At 41.9% G+C, this 24,452-nt stretch overlaps 1 protein-coding gene across 2 annotated transcripts; it reads left to right on the forward strand.

Moving 5' to 3' along the window:
- The first annotated feature begins 681 nt into the window (after positions 1–681).
- Positions 682–22,608, forward strand: LOC115164581 (synapsin-1-like). 2 transcript variants are annotated; one of them, XM_029717216.1, is made up of 13 exons: positions 682–1,649; positions 4,456–4,513; positions 5,644–5,735; positions 6,370–6,526; positions 6,682–6,771; positions 8,849–8,911; positions 9,033–9,175; positions 9,348–9,422; positions 9,510–9,612; positions 15,856–16,005; positions 16,175–16,244; positions 16,395–17,004; positions 22,121–22,608. In XM_029717216.1, the coding sequence occupies exons 1-13, from the start codon at positions 1,324–1,326 to the stop codon at positions 22,254–22,256; spliced, it is 2,073 nt and encodes a 690-aa protein (XP_029573076.1). In that variant the 5' UTR covers positions 682–1,323; the 3' UTR covers positions 22,257–22,608. The 2 variants fall into 2 exon arrangements, with proteins under 2 accessions (XP_029573076.1, XP_029573077.1); XM_029717217.1 differs by having other exon boundaries at positions 22,159–22,608.
- The last annotated feature ends 1,844 nt before the right edge of the window (positions 22,609–24,452 follow it).

Here is a 24,452-nt window from a genome sequence, read left to right on the forward strand (position 1 = left end):
TTTCTAAATGTATGATATGTTACAAATTCTAGCTAGGTGGCTATGTTACCTAGCTGGCTAACATTAGCTAGGCTTGGGGTTAGGGTTAGGATTAAGTTCAGGAGTTAGGTTAAAGGGTTAGGGAAAGGGTTAGCTAAAATGGTTAAGGTTAGGTTTAGGGAAGGGTTAGCTAACATGCTAAGTAGTTGAAAAGTATCTAAAACGTAGTAAGTAGTTGAAAAGTTGCTAATTTGCTACAATGCTAAAGTTGTCTGTGATGAAATTCGAAATCGGGTTGCTAGACATTCACGTTATACGCCTACCCATTTACCCAGACCAACCACCCTACTGGCTTAATTAACATTACCAATAGTAACATGACATACTAATTTGGTGTCCCGGAATTACGTTACTATGTTACGTCTAGTCTATGGGACCAGGCTGCTTAGAAAAGTCCAGCTCTCAGCAACAATCACTCTTTGCTTTGTCTATAAATGTGCAGCCTATGATAATGCACCACACAATTCTCTAAAATCCACTACTATCGTGGAATATCAAAATCTGAACAGCTGCCTAAACCTATGGCTATTAGGCTATTACTTCTTCATTAACTTTTTTTAATTCATCACGAGCATAGGCAACATATGGCGCATTTCCTGTATGGGGGGTGCCCGCAGTCATTCTCTCGGCAGGAGAGCAACGCCCCTCAATCGTCTCTCCTCAGCACCACCCCTCATCCCAACCTGCCCCTCTCCTCTCAAAGGGATGCAAGGGAGTGACGCAGGATAGACGGGAAAACTGCGCTTAACCTCGAAGGAAAGATTGGATAGGGGTGATGCAATAAGACAAATTCTGGAAACCCAAGTGTAAATCACGGAACCTCCGTTCCCTAGAAAAGAGACCGAAGCACGGCTTCTATGGTCAGTGGTGGTGGATGCCAGACTCACATGTTATCTATTTTACGCAGCCACTCACTAATGTTTTGATGGATGCGGCTCGAATTTGGACAATTGGTTGAGGTAGGCGAAGCTTAGATATTCGTGTTGACTGTGTTTTCTCACCGTGACCGATAATCCTTCTTCGAGTCAATTGAAGAGGTCTAAACCTTGAAGGGGATACAGGCCAATCCATCTATAGATTTGGAAATAAAATAATTTTATGGAGATACCTATTTTAACGACGTAACTGGTTTTTTTCTTCTGCGACTCAGGGTTGATACATTTCACACTGATCCTTCGATTCAAATGTCAAAATAGTGTTATAGGCTATTGGTAGGCTAATTCATAGATTTGCATCAAAGAGGAGGATTCACCATACACCTTTTCGTAGCCAAAATTGTTCAACATGAATTACCTGCGTCGTCGGCTGTCGGACAGCAATTTTATGTCCAATTTGCCCAATGGGTACATGACTGATCTACAACGCCCTGACGCGCCGCAGCAAGACCCTGCAGTAGTGTCGCCTGGACCACCGGAGAGGCGTCTGTCTACCAGCCAGCAGTCGGAGGGCACTGGCAGCGGAGCCGGAGCTGGATTTTTATCTTCCTTTACTAAAGCTGTCAAACAAACCACTGCTGCTGTTGCTGAGAAAGTCACCGAGGTAGCAGACAAAGCAGGCGTTGCCTCTGGTGCCAAGATACTCCTGGTAATTGATGACCAACAAGCAGACTGGTAAGGAGAGTGCTGTGTAGGTTACACGTTATGGCCCCTGTCTAGACTCAAATGGGTGCCAGTATGCTACCAAGAAACATAACTTCATTAGGATATAATTCACCTTTACTATGGTCATAACACACACACACATATCCTCACAAGGATAGTAAAATAAGGAATATTCTGACAAGTGGGGACATTTCGCCAGTCCCCACAAGGAAAAAGGTTATTTTAGGCTTAGGGGTTAAGTTTAGGGATAGGGTTACAATTAGGGTTAGAATGTGGGGTTAGGTTAGGCGTTATGGTTGGGATTTTGAATGTGAATCAATTGTTTGGTCCCCACAAGGATAGTAACACACACACAACGAGACTACATTTTACTAATTTAGCAGACGCTCTTATCCAGAGCAACTTACAGGAGCAATTAGGGTTAAGTGCCTTTCACCTAGTCGGCTCAGGGATTCAAACCTGCGACCTTTCGGTTACTGTCCCAACGCTCTTAACCACCAGGCTACCTGCCGCCCAACTGCCGCATACTACAGTGTACACTGAGTGAATAAACATTAGGAACACCTTCTTAGTATTGAGTTGCACCCCCTTTTGCCATCAGAATAGCCTCAATTTGTTGGGGAATGGTCTCTACAAGGTGTCGAAAAACACAGGCATTTTGGGTTTTCTGTTTTCTATGTGGGTTGTCTAGATTGTCATTGTATGTTGTATTTTCTATGTTGTGGCCGGGTATGGTTTCCAATCAGAGGCAGGTGTTTTTCGTTGTCTCTGATTGGAAGCCATACTTAGGCAGCCTGTTTTTCATGGGGTTTTGTGGGTGGTTGTTTTCTGTTTCGTTGTTTGTACCTGATGGGACTGTTGTTGGTCGTTCTGTTATTTAAAAGTAAATATGAGCACTTCACACGCCGCATTTTGGTCTCCTTTAGACGACCCTTATTACAGCCTGGCACCTACTACCATACCCCGTTCAAAGGCACTTACATATTTTGTCTTGCCCATTCACTGTCTGAATTGCACACATACACAATTCATGTCGCAACTGTCTCAATGCTTAAAAATCATTCTTTAACCTGTGTCCTCCCCATCATCTACACTGATTGAAGTGGACTTAACGAGTGACATCAATAAGGGATCATAGCTTTCACCTGGATTCACCTGGTCAGTCTATGTCATGGAAAGAGCAGGTGATCTTGATGTTTTGTACAATCAGTGCATATGTCAAAGACATATGTTATCCACAGTTATTATCATACCTACATAGGCCACCGAAATAATGAAGATGTCTTGGCAATGCAAATGGTGCAATTGCAATTTTGCACCACCAGCACATTGCAGGTAGCCTCGCTTGTGCCAGGCATGGTAAACTAGACTAGGCTACATATTCAAATGGTTCTGTCAGGCCAAATAAGGACGCATTCACAATGTAATGTTTTTTGGTCTACTTATCAGCCCATATGAGAGCCCCAAATGATTCAGTATTTAACTTAGGCCAAATGTGTAAGATACTATGATGATTTCTTGGTCCATGATAGTTCATGTTCCTTTCCAGTGTGTTAAACTGGGTCTGTTTTATTTGATAATACATGTATACCTACAGTTACTTCAGAAAGTATTCATACCCCTTGACTTATTTTACATCTTGTTGTGTTACAGCCATCATTCTAAAATGGAAGAAGTTTCGAACCACCAATACTCTTCCTAGAGCTGGTCGCCCGGCCAAACTGAGCAATTGGAGGAGAAGGGCCTTGGTCAGGGAGGTGACCAAGAACCCGATGGTCACTCCTCAATCCTGACCAGTCTCCCAGTCCCTGCCGCTGAAAAGCATCCCCACAGCATGATGCTGCCACCACCATGCTTCACCGAAGGGATGGTGACAGATTTCCTTCAGACGTGACACTTGGCTTTCAGGCCAGAGTTCAATATTGGTTTCATCAGACCAGAGAATTTTGTTTCTCATGGTCTGAGAGTCCTTTGGGTGCCTTTTGGCAAACTCCAAGCGGCTGTCATGTGCCTTTTACTGAGGAGTGGCTTCTGTCTGGCCACTCTACCATGAAGGCCTGATCGGTGGAGTGCTGCAGAGATTGTTGTCCTTCTGGAAGTTTCTCCCATCTCCACATAGGAACTCTAGAGCTCTGTCAGAGTGACCATCAGGTTCTTGGTCACCACCCTGACCAAGGCCCTTCTCCTCCAATTGCTCGGTTTGGAACACCAAGGAAGTCTTGGTGTTCCGAAACTTCTTCCATTTAAGAATGATGGAGGCCACTGTTTTTTATTTTAAATACATTTGCAAAACTTTCTAAAAACCTGTTTTCGCTTTGTCATTATGGGATAATGTGTGTAGATTGATGAGGAACATCTTTTATTTGATCTATTTTAGAATAAGGCAGTAACGTAACAAAATGTGGAAAAAGTCAAGGGGTCTGAATACTTTCTGAACGTACTGTAATTGTATGTGTAGGGTACAGAGAAGAGGTAGTCATTAAAAAATATCAAACTTTATTATTGCATACAGAGTGAGTCCATGCAACTTATTATGTGACTTGTTAAGCACATTTTTACTCCAGAATTTATTTAGGCTTGCCAAAAAAAATGGGTTGAATACTTATTGACTCAAGACATTTCAGCTTGTCATTTTTGTATTAATTTGTAAACAGGCTGTAACACAACAAAATGTGAAAAAAAGTCAAGGGGTGTGAATACTTTCTAAAGGCACTGTACATCGAGTATGCTTGTGAGATAGCATTACAAAACTACTCTCCAAAGTAGGCCTAGTTTTTATGCAATTCAAATATTTTCTCTTGCCTTTCTTCTCTAGGGTAAAGGTCTTCAAAGGTAAAAAGGTTCATGGTGAATTCGACATTAAGGTGGAACAGGTGGGTTGCTCGTTCACCTTTGTTATTTTAATTGTCTATTTTATATCAGAGATGGAGATGGAGATTTGAGGTTATAGAACAGCCAATGAAACTCACAGGTCACCTCATGATGGGTGTTATTGAGTACAGGGATTGAAGCACACAGATAGACAACCCCTGCACCTACACTCTTAGAAAAAAAAGGTGCTATCTAGAACCTAAAATGCTTCTTCAGCTGTCGCCATAGGAGAACCCTTTTAAAAATCATTTTTGGTTCCAGGTAGAACCCTTTTGGTTCCAGGTAGAACCTTTTTGGGTTCCATGTAAAAACCCTTTACACAGAGGGTTCTACATGGAACCCAAAATAGTTACACCCGGAACCAAAACGTTTTTTTCAAAGGGAACAGCTGAAGAACCCTTTTGAAACCCTTTTATCTAGGAGTGTACATGGGTGCTGCAGACCTGCACTTACTGTATGCAATAAACAATGAATCAAAGAAATACCAAGACATGCACATACTGTATAGTTGAACTATGTTAAGCGGACTGACAGTTGGATAATTATCAAGTGTGATAATAATGTTGGAAATAGGTCACTCTGAATCTGCTAACAATATCCATGGAAAATAAACTGATCTCATGGACCCCAAAACATTTATACCTGGTGGTGACTTTATAGAACAATGAAGTTAATGCTACCCGCTGTGCTTTGTAAATGAAGACTTGAAAATGCTTCTGGATTATTTTCTCTACCGGCATTTTCAATGTCTCCTATTTCTGTCCTCTCCTTTTATGTTGCATTAGAGTGTTTCCACTATGCACCCCAATGAGTCTCAGCAGGAAGAGCCCTGTGCAATGAATGTCTCATCAGTTTTGGGGGACAAAGCCATTGAAGTAATACAGTAGTTCACTCCAAAATCAAAGTCTGTCAGATAATTCTGATCTCTTAAGTGGGCTAATGTGAAGATGAATCAATGTTCCACACCATCTATTTTGTAGAGCCACCTGTCTCAACTCCAAAGAAATGGAAAAGATCTAATTTCATCACGCCTGGAAAACGTTGATTTTTGCAGTGAACTATAACCTTAAAATGTCCCTGTTATGATCACATTGAGGTTTGACTGGGATTGACACGGATATTGTCCACTCAGGCTGACTTCTCTGAAATCAACCTAATAGCGCATGCTACAGGGTGCTATAGTGTTGATATCGAAGCAATCCGGAACGGAACCAAGGTCATCAAGTAAGTCTACTGTACATCCTTTGAATACAGTGTTCTACGTGATGTTTAAGATAATCAGACACAAATATCTATCATGACACAAGGCGAGACCCAGATGCAGACACAGGAGGCAGATGGTTGGAGTCTTACAATATTTATTAATCCAAAAGGGTAAGGCAAGAGAATGGTCGTGGACAGGCAAATGGGTCAAAACCAGTTCAGAGTCCAAAAGGTACGAGAGGGCAGGCAGAATCAAGGTCAGGGAAGGTAGGATGATCAGGCAGGCGGGATAGTAGTCCAGAGTCAGGCAGGGGTCAAAACCGGGAAGACTATCAAATAGAGAATAGCAAAAGGAGAATGGGAAAAACACACTGGTTGACTTGACTAACATACAAGACAAACTGGCACAGAGAGACAGGAAACACAAGGATAAATACACTGGGGAAAATAAGCGACACCTGGAGGGGGTGGAGACAATCACAGGAACAGGTGAAACAGATCAGAGCGTGACAATATCATAAGTGTGTCCTGATTGCTTATGTTACAAGATATGCATGATTTCTTGCAATTTTCAAGTGCAAAAGCCAGAATAAAATGCTGACATGTCTGCTTGAATATAATGTATTGGTAATGTGTGATTTTTTAATTTTCCAAGGTGTTTCAGTCCAGACTTTGTGCTGATTAGGCAGCATGCCTTCAGTATGGCCAAGAATGGAGACCACCGACACATAGTGATTGGGTTACAGTATGCTGGTCTCACGGGTGTAAACTCTCTACACTCTGTCTACAACTTCTGTGACAAACCATGGGTGGTAAGCGTGGCAATATAAAGCAGATTCAATTGTTTGTTGTTTGCTTTCTGAGCCTAATCTAATTCAAGTAAACAGCCATGACTGCTAGACAGATCATGACTTTTGATTTAACTGAAAAAGTCACCTCTTTTGTCTATTATCGCGTCTCGTTTCAGTTTGCTAATATGGTGAGATTGTACAAGCAACTGGGACCAGAGGAATTCCCACTGATCGAGCAGGTTTACTATCCCAACCACAGGGAAATGGTGGGTGTTCTGCCATCTGCTTCCCTCTACTCCTCCCCCACCACGACATGGCCATGTCTTCACACTAAACAGACCTAAGCAAAGACTATTAGGTGGCCCTTCTGTTTGAATAACACATACATTTCTGTGTCCAGTAAGAAAAGGACAAAGGAGTGGCTAGCACACATCAATAATCCATCTCAGATCTATCACAACAATCAATCTTAATATTGTCTCTGATTAGACTGAGGGTTCATGTGTACAGGTCGCAGTAGAGCAGAGTGGATTTGATTATTCCTGCGACCTATGGATCCCCTCAGTAGCGCTGCACTGAGATCAGTGTCTGTGCTGCCGCAGTGCTGCCCCCCTCCACACCTGCCGTCGCTGGCCTGCTCTCGGCGCAGCTCGCCTCAATGATCAACATGAATCGCTCGATAACTCTGAAAGTTTAACTGCTGCTGTTTGGGCTCATGATGCCCTCAGCATATTCACACATATTCATACATTTACATAAGTATTCATACCCTTTACGCAGTACTTTGTTGAAGCACATTTTGCAGAGATTACAGCCTCGGGTATGACGCTACAAGCTTGGCACACCTGTATTTGGGGAGTTTATCCCATTCTCTAAAGATCCTCTTCAGCACTGTCAGGTTGGATGGGGAGCGTCGCTGCACAGCTATTTTCAGGTCTCTCCAGAGATGTTCCATCGGGCTCTGGCTGGGCCACTCAAGAACATTCAGAGACTAGTCCCGAAGCCACTCCTGTGTTGTCTTGGCTGTGTGCTTAAGGTTGTTCTCCTGTTGGAAGGTGAATGTTCGCCCCCAGTCTGAGGTCCTGAGCACTCTGATGCAGGTTTTCATCAAGGATCTCGCTGTACTTTGCTCCGTTCATCTTTCCCTCAATCCTGACTAGTCTCCTAGTCCCTGTAGCTGAAAAACATCCCCACAGCATGATGCTGCCACCACCATGCTTCACCCTAGGGATGGTGCCAGGTTTTCTCCAGACGTGACACTTGGCATTCAGGGCCAAAGAGTTCAATCTTGGTTTCATCAGACCAGATAATTTTGTTTCTTATGTTTCTCATGGTCTGAGAATACTCCAAGCAGACTGTCATGTGCCTTTTACTGAGGAGTGGCTCCAGTCTGGCCACTCTACCATAAAGGCCTGATTGGTGGAGTGCTGCAGAGATGGTTGTCCTTCTGGACGGTTCTCCCATCGCCACAGAGGAACTCTGGAGCTCTGTCAGAGTCACCATCGGGTTCTTGGTCACCTCCCTGACCAAAGCCCTTCTCCGCCGTTTGCTCAGTTTGTCCGGGCGGCCAGCTCTAGGAAGAGTCATGGTGGTTCTTAACTTCTTCCATTTAAGTATGATGGAGGCCACTGTGTTCTTGGGAACTGCAAACTTTTTTTGGTACCCTTCCCCAGATCTGTGTCTCGACAAAATCCTGTCTCAGAGCTCTACGGACATTTCCTTCGACCTCATGGCTTGGTTTTTGCTCTGACATGCACTGTCAACTGTGTGACCTTATATAGACAGGTGTGTGCCTTTCCAAATCATGCCCAATCAATTGAATTTACCGCAGGTGGACTCCAATCAAGTTGTAGAAACATCTCAAGGATGATCAATGGAAACAGGATGCAACTGAGCTCAATTTCGAGTCTCATAGCAAAGGGTCTGAATACTTATGTAAATAAGGTATGTGTTTTTTTATTTGTAATAATTTGCGAAAAACTGCTTTCGCTTTGTGATTATTGGGTGTTGTGTGTAGATTGAGAAAAAAGTAATTTAATCCTTTTTAGATTAAGGGTGTAACGTAACAAAATGTGGAAAAAAGGGAAGGAGTCTTAATACTTTCCGAATGCACATTAAAACGTGATGATACGTTGATATTAAACTGCATCCTGACACATTTAGCAAATAACAGCAGCTCAATTTGAGTTTACAGTTTACTCAAGTAGCAATTTACTAAGAAATGCTGTGCTAAACATTGTCTTTAGTCAAACAAATCTACCTGGCCACAAACCTACCTGCATGTCTGGAGCCTGTGCAGTAGGACGTTTTCCAATGGGGATGTTGTGTTGTCTTTTGCTGCAGATTACCACTCCTGGTTTCCCTGTGGTGGTGAAAATGGGCCACGCCCACTCAGGGATTGGGAAGGTAGGACTGGACTGCTCTTGTTACTGTTTTAAATGATACCAAGTAGGCCTGGATTAGTGTTTATGCTTCACAAATCAATACTATTGACATAATCTTATTCAATCATGACTTTACCCTGCAGGTGAAAGTGGACAATCAATATGACTTCCAAGATATTGCCAGTGTTGTTGCCCTGACCAAGACCTATGCCACATCTGAACCTTTCATCGATGCAAAGTATGATGTCCGCATCCAGAAGATTGGAGACAATTACAAGGCCTACATGTGAGTGAAAAAAATAAGCTCCTTGTTGTGGTGACTGAGGTCAATCCATTCGACAAATCCCCAAGCTATTCAGCAAAGGCTACATATAATTTATTCTGCATATCCCGACATTGATGTGAATAAGATGATCAAGAGAGAACATGCTAAACGGTAGATCTTGTCTGTTTATCAGGCGGACATCAATTTCAGGGAACTGGAAAACCAACACTGGTTCAGCTATGCTGGAACAGATAGCCATGTCAGACAGGTGAGTGTTAACACAGACTGGGCTTTTGTGCATCAGACAGACAGCAGTGCGTTTAGTAGTTACTAGCAGTGTTCTCCAACATCGTAGGTATCGGATGTGGGTGGACTCCTGCTCTGAGGTGTTTGGAGGGTTGGATATGTGCGCTGTGGAGGCTCTGCATGGAAAAGATGGCAAGGATTACATTATAGAGGTAAAAGGATTAGAAGCATTGTTAACAATTTTGCTCTTATATTTATTATATAGCTTACACTCGCCAGTTTTCTTTCTTTCTTATTTCGCATGTTTTTTTATAAAAAAAGATATTTATACTATTTTACGGAAGCCCTGAAGCCCAAGACCCCCCAAAATAATAATACGTAGACTCTTGGAATTATCTCATTTGAATGAGAGAGTATCTTATTTGAACATTTTAGTATCTCGTTCGAAACAACTTCATTGTTCCTTTGTCTAATTAGGCCTAATTTGCTATGCAGCTTGTCAGACCGTGTAATGGTTGCTGCAGCCATTCATTCACTAATTCCATCCACTGATATGATTATGAATTGACAGTTTTTTGATAGCCTAAAGCAGGGCTGAAGGCCAGAGCATGTAAGTGGGCGAGTGTGGAGCAAGGAGCAGCTTCTCTCCCGCTCCAATTTCACTCTGGTACTGCTCAGCCACAAGCTCTGGGCATGCTCTGCCTAGCATTTTTTGTTTCCTTTATCAGTATTATTTTAATTAGGTCTATTTGGTTGTAATTACTTAGCCTACCCCACCCAGAGTAGCATATATCTAGTTTATATTCTACTTTCTAACATTAGGATATGTAGTTTCTATTTTGAAGAACTTCTAATGTATTCACAGATGTTTTAGGTGGGCAATACATAGGCTACTCTACAATGTATTCACATTTTTCTTGGAATAGAAACACCACAATATAAATCCATTTAATTAAGCTAAAATAAATAAAAGGCCAGTATCAGTTTATTTTAATGAAATAAAGGGAATAAATAATCTCAAACACCAATAAACTTGACATGTGCATTGAGCAAGGGAAATGTGCTCTACAAATGAATTATTATTATTATAAAGACAGAAAAATATGCATGTAAAAGCTTAATTACATAAATAAATATTAGTGGGAATAAAGCCACAATATAAACAAGAGAAAGAAGAATGGAATATATTTGAAAAGCCTAGAATTAGGTTTGATTGGAGAAAGAAAACAATTAATACTGCACAAAAAGTGGTTGTTTTCCCTGTTATTTGATCAATAAAAATATTTAATTTGATTTGGATGTTTTGTGGCTTTACCCATAACTTTTTAACTTTTGATGTAAATGTTTGAGGAAAGGGTTTTATTCTTTCTGGATACCATTAGAATGACAATCGCAGGGAAAGGGACAGGCAACAACTATATCTATATCGGTCCGCTAATACTAGTGAAAGGCCCAGTGCACTTATTTTGTAGTCAAATATTTATATATAGTTGAAGTCGGAAGTTTACATACACCTTAGCCAATTACATTTAAACTCAGTTTTCACAATTCCTGACATTTAATCCTAGTAAAAGTTCCCTGTCTTAGGTCAGTTAGGATCACCACTTTATTTTAAGAATGTGAAATGTCAAAATAATAGTAGAGAGAATTATTTCTTTCATCTTTGATTTCTTTCATCACATTCCCAGTGGGTCAGAAGTTTACATATACTCAATTTGTATTTGGTAGCATTGCCTTTAAGTTGTTTAACTTGGGTCAAACATTTGGGTAGCCTTCCACAAGCTTCCCACAATAAGTTGGGTGAATTTTGGCCCATTCCTCCTGACAGAGCTGGTGTAACTGAGTCAGGTTTGTAGGCCTCCTTGCTCCCACATGCTTTTTCAGTTTTGCCCATACATTTTCTGTAGGATTGAGGTCAGGGCTTTGTGATGGCCACTCCAATACCTGACTTTGTTGTCCTTAAGCCATTTTGCCACAACTTTGGAAGTATGCTTGGGGTCATTGTCCATTTGGAAGACCCATTTGCGACCAAGCTTTAACTTCCTGACTGATGTCTTGAGATGTTGCTTCAATATATCCACATCATTTCCCTTCCTCATGATGCCATCTATTTTGTGAAGTGCACCAGTCCCACCTGCAGTGAAGTGCACCAATCCCTCCTGCATTTTTGTTTCATCAGACCAGAGGACATTTCTCCAAAAAGTACGATCTTTGTCCCCATGTGCAGTTGCAAACCGTAGTCTGGCTTTTTTATTGCGGTTTTGGAGCAGTGGCTTCTTCCTTGCTGAGCGGCCTTTCAAGTTATGTCGATATAGGACTCGTTTTACTGTGGATATAGTTACTTTTGTACCTGTTTCCTCCAGCATCTTCACAAGGTCCTTTGCTGTTGTTCTGGGATTGATTTGCACTTTTTGCACCAAAGTACGTTCATCTCTAGGAGACAGGACGCGTCTCCTTCCTGAGTGGTATGAAGGCTGCGTGGTCCCATGATGTTTATACTTGCAAACTATTGTTTGTACAGATGAACGTGGTACCTTCAGGCGTTTGGAAATTGCTCCCAAGGATGAACCAGACTTGTGGAGGTCTACAATATTTTTTTTCTGAGGTCTTGGGTGAGATCTTTTGATTTTCCCATGACGTCAAGCAAAGAGGCACTGAGTTTGAAGGTAGGCCTTGAAATGCATCCACAGGTACACCTCCAATTGACTCAAATGATGTCAATTAGCCTATCAGAAGCTTCTAAAGCCATTACATAATTTTCTGGACTTTTCCAAGCTGTTTAAAGGCACACTAAGTTGACTTTATGTGTCACGACTTCCGCCGAAGTCGGCCCCTCTCCTTGTTCGGGCGGCGTTCGGCGGTCGACGTCACCGGCTTACTAGTCATCACCGATCAATGTTTCCCTGTTCGTTTTGTTTTGTCTTTATTATACACACCTGTTTATGATTCCCTGATTATGTTCATTATTTAACCCTCTGGCTTCCCTGTTTGTCTTGTTCGTGATTGTTCATGTTTAGTGGTTGTTGGAGGTGTTTCTCCCAACCCTGTTATTTTGCTGTGGGAGAAGTTTATTGTGGTTTTGAGTGTTTGCACTCATCCCTCTGTCCTGCGCCTGACTCCGCTACTTCTCCAACATATTCGTTACATTATGTAAACTTCTGACCCACTGGAATTGTGATACAGTGAATTATAAGTGAAATAATCTGTCTGTAAATAATTGTTGGAAAATTACTTGTCATGCACAAAGTAGATGTCCTAACCAACTTGCCAAAACTATAGTTTGTTAGCAATAATTTTGTGGAGTGGTTGAAAAACTAGTTTTAATGACTCCAACCTAAGTGTATGTAAACTTCCGACTTCAACTGTATATTTTTATTAATAAATATTTTTTATTCAGATTTTGCAGGGGGTGATGCAGCACCTTCAGCACCCCTACTTCCTGCGGCTATGCTTGATTGTGAGCTATAATCAAATGTTGAATTAAACGTGTGCGACACAAGAGGTAAACAAGTTTTCCATCAATAGAATTACTAAACTTACAGTTAAAGTATCCATCACCAATAAATGAATGAAATTCAGAAATTATAGGCTGGTTTATGTTGCGAAAAACATGCTTTTATTAGCCTATCAGAATCTCCTCTGATAGGGCTTCAATTGAAAGGGGTAACTTGTTATAGACTACAGTTCACAATAACAAAAAATAAATAAATTTTATCACCAAAATAAAATGAAGAGATAATAAACTTTCATGATGACAATTAATTTAATCTTTGAATTGTTGGCTAATGGTTTACTGAAACATAAAGAAGCTATCCAATTTTCAATAGCACCGATGACAACAACCTATTCATTTGGTGATAAGGCAAAGCTCCTGAGAAGGAGCGCTTGAGAGGGAGATCTGTGCGTAATGGATGGATTTTGCGTTTTTATTAGCAGGATTTAGTTTAACTAATGTCTAATTGTGGAGTATTTGGTAAACGAAAGTGTCACAATACATAGGGGCATATTTATCAATCAGGGAATTTGACGTTGAGTAGAGATCTTCATGCCTGCTGCCAAACCTGGTCTGAAATTGCAAAGAAGATTTGTCCTGTCCCTTTGGGAATTAAGATAATTAAAGAATATTTTAGGGACTGCAGATTACCAGCGTGGAGCTGTTTTTTACGCACCAATCTGTGTTCTCTTTTGGTGATATCACTATTGTGCATGCCCTCAATGACAGAAGCTTTTTTGTGGTGTTTTGTAGTGAATCTTTTATAGAACGTCTGATCATTCAGTTGCCTGAGTACTTCAGCTTTTTATACAGTGTAGTCTTGTATAGTAACAGCGTCCCTCTTGTCCGCTAGGCGGATGACTATTAGAGGGGGCATTCTGGACATTTAAGACCTGTAGCTTGGATATGTCTTTATGCACCAGTCTGTAGTACATATCCACAGCGGAATGAACGTCGATGGACCCCTAAAAATAACAGGTTCAGATGCAATGTGCATATGAATTAGTAGTCAAAACGCATTGCTGTTGTGCGTCCTGGTATTCAGGCTGATTTGCCCCTATGTATTATTTTGTATATCTTTTCTGTAAATAGTTCACGAAAGTTTATTGCACCATACTGGCCGCCTACTTATTTTCTTTCTCCAATCAAAAAAAATATAAAAATAGCACAAAAGCACATTGTCTCAATGTATTTGTACATTTTAGGCTTTTCAAATGTATTCCATTCTCCTTTCTCTTGTTTATATGATGGCTATATTCCCACTAATATTCCTTTATGTAATTAAGCTTTTACATGTGTATTTTTTTGTCTTTATATTAATAATATTTAATTTGTAGAGCGACTTTCCCACGTTCAATCCACATGCAGAAGCTTATTGGTGTTTGCTTGAGATTATTTCTTCCCTTTTATTAATGAAAAGAAGTTGATACTGGCCTTTATTATTTACGATTTATTTAAGATATTTTAGCTTAATTAAATTGATTCTATTCCAAGAAACTCTAAAATAGATTTCACAGTAGCCTATGTATTGCCTACCTAAAAACATGCGTGAATACATTTGAAGTCCTTCAAAATAGAAATGACATTTCCTAACGTTAGAAAGTAGAATATAAACTAGATATAGGCTACTGTGGAAGGGGAGGGGCTAAATAATTACAACCGAATAGGCATAATTAAGACTAGTGATAAAGGAAATAAAAAATGCTAAGCAGGGCAGGCCCAGAGCTTGTGGCTGAGCAGTACCAGAACGAAATTGGAGCAGGAGAAGAAGGCACCATTTTTTTCACACTGCTCCACACTCAACACTCGCCCACTTACATGCTCTGGCATTCAAAAGCAGCCCTGCTTTAAGCTATCAAAGAACTGTCAATGAATAATCATATCAATGGATAGAATCATGAATGAATGGCTGCACCAACCATTACATGGTGCTGTCACGGGCGTCGTAAGGAGTGGACCAAAATGCAGCGGGTATATTGATAATCTTCTTTACTTTATTAACGAGAAGACACTAAAACAAAACAAACGACGAAAACAGTCCAGTAAGGTGCACAGACCATACTAGGAGCAACCACCCACAAACACAAGTGAAAAACAAACACAACTAAATATGGCCTCCAATTAGAGACAACAACAGCCAGCTGCCTCTAATTGGAGGTCATTGACAAAACTAACATAGAAACAGAAAAACTAGATAAGGACATAGAAATAGATAACCTAGAACATAAACCAAAAACCCCGAAAAAAAAACACAAAACAAACACCCCCTGCCACGCCCTGACCAAACTACAATAACAAATAACCCCTTTTACTGGTCAGGACGTGACAGGTGCGACAAGCTGCATAACAAAAGAGGTCTAATTTGACAAAATAACCATTAAGTAATTCAAACGAGATGCTCAGTTGTTCAAACAAGATACTAAGTCATTCAAATGAGAAGAAGAAGAGGCTAAGTAATTTTTTTTGCTTTTGGCTTCATGGACTCCGTAGTATTTTGATATTTAATACTGCATTACTGGGAAAGGCTCGCAATTTAAGCGTTCTTAAACTGTGTAGTAACACTGTAATTACACTGGTAACATTGTAATATCTTGTGGCTACCCAGACTATTTGCATTGCCCCCCCTCCCCCCTCTCTTTTACGCCGCTGCTACACTCTTATTATCTATGCATAGTCCCTTTAATAACTCTACCTACGTGTACATATTACCTCAGTTACCTCGACTAACCAGTGCCCCTGCACATTGACTCTGTACCGGTACCCCCTGTATATAGTCTCGCTATTGTTATTTTACTGCTGCTCTTTAATTACTTGTTACTTTTATTTCTTATTCGTATTTTTTAAACTGCATTGTTGGTTAGGAGCTTGTAAGTAAGCATTTCACTGTAAGGTCTACACCTGATGTATTCGGCGCATGTGACTAATACAATTTGATTTGTGTTTCCCCATCTCGTTCTCTCAGGTGGTGGGTTGCTCCATGCCCCTGATTGGAGACCAGCAGGATGAAGACCGTGCTCAAATTGCAGACCTGGTCATCTCCAAAATGAACCAGACAGTCCCACGCACTGCAAGTCCCTCTCCTGTCCGTCCCACAGCTGCACAGCCTGCACAGGTGACACTATTTCTAACCACCACTCAGTCTAATAGACTTAAAATGAGTCAATATTTGTCAAAAGGAGTATGTTTAGATGAGTGGTCTTTATTGTTAATTGGCCAGTATATTTGGTTTGTATTTATAACCCATTAGCTTTGTGTCTCATTGTAACATGTTGGCCACGTAGAAAGCTGCATCCTCTCAGCCTGTCTCACAACCCAAAGTGCCACAGGCTCAGCAACGCTCTTCTCCACAAGGTAAGAAGATGGCTCTGTAATATTAAGGCCCAAAAATCCCAATGGACACTTGCTTTTGTTCATTAGCTGGTAATATGAAAGCTACATTTGTTTTGTTGTTGAAATGATTGCTTGATAGGGACAGGATAAACAGTGCTCTGTCTCCTTCAGGTGGCCCACAACAGGCACCCACCGGCACTGCCACCCCACGCCAAGGAGCCCCCTCCCAGCAGCGCCCCTCTCCCCAAGGCCAGCCCCCTGCACAAGCCCAACCCCCTGCCCCAGGCCACAACACCCAGAACCCCCCTGCCCAGACATCACAGAAAGATAGACAGGCCAACCCAGGAGCTGGGGCACAGCCGCGTCCCCCAGGGCAGGGGCAGAAACCCCCCTCTGGTCAAGGATCCCCCCAGCGATCCATGAGCCAGGGGGGCTCCCCTCAAAACCAGAGGCCACAGCAGTCAGGTCCCCAGCTGCAGCAGAGCCCCCCCCCTGGAGGCATGGGCCAGAAGTCCACAGGGGGCCAGTCCCAGCAGAGGCCCCAGCAGAAGCCAGGCCAGCCTGCCAGGCAGCAGTCCCAGGGAGGAGGCCCTCAGGGCCCCCAGCTGCAGAGGGCTCCAGCCCAGCAAGGTCACCCTGGGGCCCCTACCACTCAGCAGCCCCGCCCTAGTGCCCAGGGCCAGGGAGGCCCAGGAGGGAAACCTCCTCTGCAGCAGAAGCCCCAGCCCCCACAGAAGCCCAACCAGGACCCTCCTGCTATGGGAGCCACCCCTCCACTGAAGTAAGCAAAGCTTTCAAAAAGTATTCCAAAACATTCAATGCCATTATACTTTTTGCTCAGTGTATCCCAACTGTATTACTCAATAGCTCAATATTGGATGTAACATCCTCCTATTGTTTTTGTCAGTTTTTGTGAGCCACACAGGATGCTCTGTCTATCTTATTCTAGATAAGGATGAGTAATTAACTGACGAGAGGATTCTGTGTTCTAGATTTAGCTTTCATTTATTTTTATCTCGTCAAGGGGATTGATGTGCATGATGGTGTTATATCTGTACTGTAGGCTAGATATTGAGTTTGCAAATCAGTGTAGCTATAGTTTGTCATGGGATATGTTATCAGATGTTTACAGTGCGATTTGTTATTTGATCCAAATGTTTGGACTGAGTGTGCATGAACAAGTCTTTTCAAGACGATTCCAATGGAATGTTCACACTTTGTGTCCTGCTCATTATTACTTTTCATGTTGCACTTGAAATTACAAGGACTGTTATTTTGGATAATGCTAGATTTTATGGATGAGAGGTTGGTCAGGGCCGACCCTAGGCATATGCGACATAAACAACCGCTTAGGGCCCCACGGCTGCTAGGGTGTCCTAACCACCCGAAAATAATTATTATAATATATATTTTTGTAACTCAATCAGGGTCTCAACTTACCGATGAGCATTAGAATAGTAGAATACACAAGGTGCAATTTTCCAACAACTTTTCGTTTAGGGCCACCAAAAGGCTGGTTGACATTGTATTAAGTACCATTGACCATGTTTAATGTCCTGGTAATTCTCTAGTGACTCATGGAAAGGAAAGTTTAAATAACTACATCATTTACAACTAAACAGTGTTCCTTAGAACATGTGAGGGCAATGTGGAAAGGGTCAAGGAAAGTGTTATGCAGGTTTCATTATGTAGTAAATTATGTACGCTTCTAGTGTATATTGCATAGAAAATATGGCTTTAACAAGCTATTAACAGTCAAAATGTAATGTTATGAATTTAATTACTGTTCCCTGAAGGAGGGAAATGACGTACAACATACTATGGGGAGTTGAACCTTCGCGGATCTACAATCACGCCTGACAATGAAATTCGCGCCTCGCTGGATGCACCGCCTCCACAGGTGATAAGCGCGAGGCTCGGATTAATTCCTTCAATTTAATACTACTCTTCACTGAGCCCAGGAATGGGTGGCGCGGGGCCAAACAAGTGTTGTACCTCGTTTTCCTCCTTCAGGGAACAGTAGTTATAATCCTAACATTATGTTCCCTTTCAATCAGTCAACTTCGGTTCAACATACTATGTGGAAATATAATCACGCCCCAAGTTGATCCTGATGGATACTAAATGAAACGGTCCATGGCAGACCACCCAGACCTGACCCCACCAGATGTGGCAGTCTGGGTATTGTGCAAACGGCACGCTGCATAGTGACTTTCCCCTGTCCCAGCGGTAAGCACCCTATGGGCATTACTGGGAGCAGTGACATCCAAGCGATAAAACCTCACAAAAGTGTGTGGTGATGCCCAACTTGCCACATGACAAATATCTCCTACGGTCAACCCTTTAAACAACGGCCAAGACGCAGCCACACCCCTGGTAGGTAACCCTTGCCACTTTCTGCTATATGCCAGCGTGATAGCCTCCGCAAGCCAGTGGAAGAGACACTGCTTAGAGAGCGTCCTGCTGCGAGCTGGATTAGCAAACAGACTAAAAGCTGGTCACATAACCGGATATTCCAGGTCAGTTCAATGTACATGCGAAAAGCTTGCACCGGACACAGGGCATGTAACTGCTGTTGCTCTTCAGAAGCAAAAGAAGGAGGCGAAAATGGAAATTGCTCAAAGCTAAGGACCTGTAGGTTTTGTGGGAGAGGATCTTCAGATCCATCGACTCCAGAGGCTTAAAGGGGTTGCCTCCAAAACCAGCGTCAAGCCCCAAAAAAGTACACTTTTCAGGAACCACACAATCAGGGATAGCGGCCATGTACACGTTTAAAGTGGAGAATGCCCGCACTGAAAAGGAACCTGCCCTTTATCTTGGCACCAGAGCCCAACCACTTATACGCATAGCCACAAGAACCAATTGTAAGCCCTCCCGGCACACCCTCTCCAGCGTGGGCTGAATCAGAACCACTGGCGGAACGCGTAAAGGAGTTCCGAAGACACTGGTGTGCCAGAGCGTCCATTTCCAACAGGGCACGGGTCCCTCATCGAGAAAAATAGAAATCACTGCGCATTTCTGAGGCTGGTAACTCTAGCTCTTCCGTTCCTGTGGCGGTCCTCGTGAGATCCAGTTTCATCATAGCGCTTGATGGTTTTTACGACTGCACTTGAAGAAACTTTCAAAGTTCTTGAAATTTTCCGGATTGACTGACATTCAAGTCTTAAAGTAATGATGGACTGTTGTTTCACTCTGCTTGTTTGAGCTGTTCTTGCCATAATATGGTATTTTACCAAATAGGGCTATCTTCTGTATACCACCCCTACCTTGTCACAACACAACTGATTGGCTCAAACGCATTAGGAAGGAAAGAAATTCCAAAAATTCACTTTTAACAAGGCACACCTGTTAATTGAAATGCATTCCAGGTGACTACCTCATGAAGCTGTTTGAAAGAATGCCAAGAGTGTGCAAAGCTGTCATCAAGGCATATGAAATCAGATTTTATTGGTCACATACACATGGTTAGCAAATGTTAATGCGAGGGTAGCGAAATGCTTGTGCTTCTAGTTCCGACCATGCAGTAATATCTAACAAGTAATCTAACAATTTCACAACAACTACCTTATACACAAGTGTAAAGGAATGAATAAGAATATGTACATATAAATATATGGATGAGTGATGGCCGAACGGCATAGGCAAAGATGCAGTAGATGGTATAGAGTACGGTATATACATATGAGATGAGTAATGTAGGGTATGTAAACATTATAAAAAGTTTTTAATTATTAAAGTGGCTAGAGATTTAAGTCAGTATATTGGCAGCAGCCACTTAATGTTAGTGATGGCTGTTTTTGTGATGCACCTGTACTGACCTCGCCTTCTGGATGATTGCGGGGTGAACAGGCAGTGGCTCGGGTGGTTGTTGTCCTTGATGATCTTTTTGGCCTTCCTGTGACATCGGGAGGTGTTGATGTCCTGGAGGGCAGGTAGTTTGCCAAAGGGTGGCTATTTGAAGAATCTCAAATATAAAATGTATTTTGATTTGTTTAACACTTTTTTGGTTACTACATGATTCCATATGTCTTATTTCATAGTTTTGATGTCATTACTATTATTCTACAATGTAGAAAATAGTAAAAATTAAGAAAAACCCTTGAATAAGTAGGTGTTCTAAAACTTTAGACCGGTAATGTATGTTTTGTAGTAAAAAAAGATAGCGGAAGATACTTGTTTTCAATGACATCATTGGTGTGTATTGTGTGATTTTAACCAATTATGCGTAGGCATTGCTAACTAATTGTCTACTAATTGGTTGATGATGTCATTGGAAACGCTTATCCTCCTCTTTCTTGTTTACTACATAACATAGAAACGTGCCATTTTCACATGTGGTGCTGGAGATGCTGAATATGAAGTAGAACATTTTTTAAATGTCCCTTTCAACATTGACAAGCTTCCAAACTTAGTTGTGATTCCGTGACTGTATTGCCTTGGATGAAGCCTTATGGACACGGGGTGCTCCGGCAATGGTTGCGGTAGCACCGTCCATTTAGAATAACCAAGTGACTTAATGGTAGATAGGTATACTAAACAAGAGAGTTACCCAAGCAATTCCACCATTAGGAAGCCGGAATAGCTAGCAGTAGCTAGCTCACCTCGGCAATTTAGCTAACCTGGCTAGCACACTATGCAGCGCTTGTTAGCTGGCCTGGTCTCAAAAGTCTACATACAACCGGATCACAGAGGTGGGACCCAGACCCTTCTGCGATGAGAGACAAGCAGTGCTTAACCAAGGCAGACACAGGCGGTAGGGGGATATTCACAGAACCTGGTTGCCCTCTCTCTTTGAGTAGGCTCCCTTAACTGTCGACAGAGCGCACAGGAGCCGGTAGACATTCTAGTCGAGCATCCATCTCTGCGTTCCGCAACTCCGACTCAGCCAAGGTACGGGCACCCAGGAGAGGAAGTCACTATTGGAAACACCAAGTTCCGTAAGGAATGCTACATGATTGTCAAGAGAACCTGAGCCGTGGACTAGTTGGGGAACAGTGCCAGCCGTCTCTTAGTTTCACACACAAACTGATTTGAGCGAGAGCATCCTGAGCATGCGCCGAGACATACAAGACAACAAACACTAGTATCTTTTAAAATACTCAGGCATGGTCTCGAACCCGGCTTGTTAGTAGTTTTGTCTTAGTTATTGCTATAGCCAGACCAAGCCATTTGAAGAATAATTAATTAATTGTTTGTGATTAGGAAACTTATGAGAACAAAGTACAAACTTCAGCACACAACGTCCAGGGGATGAGCACGCTCTACCATTAACGGACAGTTTAGTTGACGTGACTTAAGACAGTCTCGTGTTCCAATTGTTTGTTTTAGTAGCGTGAATTGTTCCTGTTCACACCGAGGTAAATAGTGGAATAATTGAAGGAATGAATCCGAACCTCACACTTATCACCTGTGGAAGACACGGCTTCCAGTGTGGCGTGGATTTCATTGGCCTTGTCAGGCGTGATTGTAGCTCCTTCAACCGAAGATGTGAGAGTGCGACTCGTATGTTGTACCAAAGTTGACTGACTGAAAGACAACTGCAAGCAATTTCTTACATTTATTTATCTTTGTGCCCTTGAGTCCAGAACATGGACCAAGGAACACTGGTCAAGGGTAGGGGGGATGGGGGATGATTAAAAAAGCATGCCTTTGCATCCAGATCAATAATTGAGTATACATATAAAGTTGAGCTGATCATGTGTTCCTATGATCAGCTCAATGTCCATACATACTGAAGGAACTCTGTCTATCCCCTATGTATGGTCTCTCTCTTTCTTTCTCCAGACATGCCCTACACTTCTTACCATTACACCCTACACTTCTTACCATTACATGGGTTTGCTGCATGACTTTAATAGCCTCTTCCTCTCCTCTATTGCCATTTCCTCTCTTTATAGCAAATCCCAGTCTCTTACCAATGCCTTCAACATTCCAGAAACCCCAACGCCACGGGCCAGCCTTAGCCAGGATGAGGTGAAGGCTGAGACCATACGCAACCTACGCAAGTCTTTTGCTAGTCTCTTCTCAGACTGAGAGATGGAGTAAGCCCCCTCCTACGCCGACTGAAAGGCAGACCCTCCCTCTTCCCCTCCCCAACACACAATGGACCAATAGGACTAACACCTCCCTATCATGGACATTGATGTACATTGATGTGAAAATGCACATATAAAACATCCACTGCCTATACAGACATAGGATCTTAATTTGACCAGTATTGTCGCAGCAAAATAATCCTGCAGCAAAAGGATTTTAACATTAAGTCCATAATATTGCTTGATCGATGGTTAAGCTGGCCAAAATTAGGCTATGTGAAAAGTGCAATACTGTTAATATAACCCAGGCTGTATCACAACCGGCTGTGATTGGGAGTCCCATAGGGCGGCACACAATTGGCCCAGCGTCATCCGGGTTTGGCCGGTGTAGGCCGTCGTTGTAAATAAGGATTTGTTCTAAACTGACATGCCTAGTTAAATAAAGGTTAAGTAAATATAAAATATTAAAAACCGTGTGTTAGTGTGGGTTTTCAGTGCATTTATGTAAATCACAAAGCTCATCTGCATTTCCTGTGGTGCAGGAAAATTCTCCACAACAAAAGAGTGATCAAATTAAGATCCTACATCTGTACATTTGAAGACCACACACAGAATATAATACAGATAGCCCACTGGGCAAAAACTGGTCAAATCATGTTTGCACTTTATTTCAACCAGAAAAATCTACGAGATGACATTGAATCAACGTAGAAAACTGATTGGATTTGCAAAAAAGTCATCAATGTAAGGGCATTTTGTCTTTTTTTCACCCAACTTTTAACTTAAATCCAATTACATTTTTCTTTTTTGAAAACTCGACCAAATGTAAATCAAAACTAGATGTTGAACTGACATCTGTGCCCAGTGGGAGGTTTGTTGCTCTCAGTCTGAAACATTCCCCATCACCTTCACGTTCCAAATGATTCCTACAAACACACACACATACAGTACACACCTACTTCTCTTGTTGTTGCACGTGTGTTTAAATTTCAGATAAAAGTAAGGGTGAAGATTCTTACCCCATCAATCATCAGTCCCTTTTTAAATTATGTTATATATTACATTTCAGTAGGTGGCCTATGTTGCTACAGTTTTTATGTATTGGGCGATATTTACTTGGTCACGATTTGATCATTTGGAATTGTTTTTATGCTCGTATACCTGAAACAATACACTGGTAATCGTCATGATAGTGTTCCCAGTTTTCTGTTACTGTCAGATCCTAGTGACACATTTGACCAAGTCTTGGTTGGCTCTCAAATGAACCATCGCTAAATTAAACTTGTCGGCACGGTGTTGTTCACACTACAGTAGGGCAGTTCAGTGTTACAGTAAAGCAACACTACAGCTGTTTGAGTTGCCCATTCATTCTAAGTTATGATTTTTTTAGATGCATGTCAATAAAGGAGATATGGTTGGAATTTCAATCACTCACATCGCCGCTTGTAACCGTGTTGTCACGTAATTAGCTAGCGTAATTAGCATAACAAAAGTATGTGTTGTTTTTGTGAGAATGCCGTTGCTGCCTCCCTCTCCCTTCTTCTGTTAGATTAAGACAAAATCTCAATAGCTCTCAATTTGGAAAACATGCCTTACACAGACACAGAGTTCAGTCAGATAGTATTGTCTCAGGGATGTCCTGGTAAGTGACACACTGGTGTCAGGGGTCAGGTCTTCCAAACGTTTCACTGAAATGAGGATGATGAGCTACTGCAAATGAAAGCATGTGTATTTACTGAGGTAGAATGTATTTGTTCTTTCAAATGTATTTGCACATGAAATATAACAAAATCATACTTGAAGACATAAGCGATATTTTTTATGTCAGATTTTAATGTCAGATTGTAGAGACACAGCCAGCTCAGTGCTCTATTTTACCAGCCATCACAAGGGCCTGGGATGCTGCTGTTTCTGTGAGTGGAGAGTTTGGGTGCCTGTCCTGTCTGTCCCCTGGCTCCCAGCAGGGTCACAGCTTGTGAGCAAGGGACCTAGTCCAAATTAATGCTCAGCCAAGGAATGTACCATGGGTCATGTAGGCAGTGTAAAATAAATGTACTGGTATGTCCCCTGTGGGATATACAGTACCACCGCAGTATACTTCTGTTTGATTTTCTACACGTAATACTTTCTCCCCAAAACATTAATGACCCCTTTGATCATTGGTCAGAAAACAATCCCTAGATATTCCCTGAGC

This window comes from Salmo trutta, chromosome 27, assembly GCF_901001165.1.
Source record: "Salmo trutta chromosome 27, fSalTru1.1, whole genome shotgun sequence".
In the NCBI taxonomy this organism is placed as follows: domain Eukaryota; kingdom Metazoa; phylum Chordata; class Actinopteri; order Salmoniformes; family Salmonidae; genus Salmo; species Salmo trutta.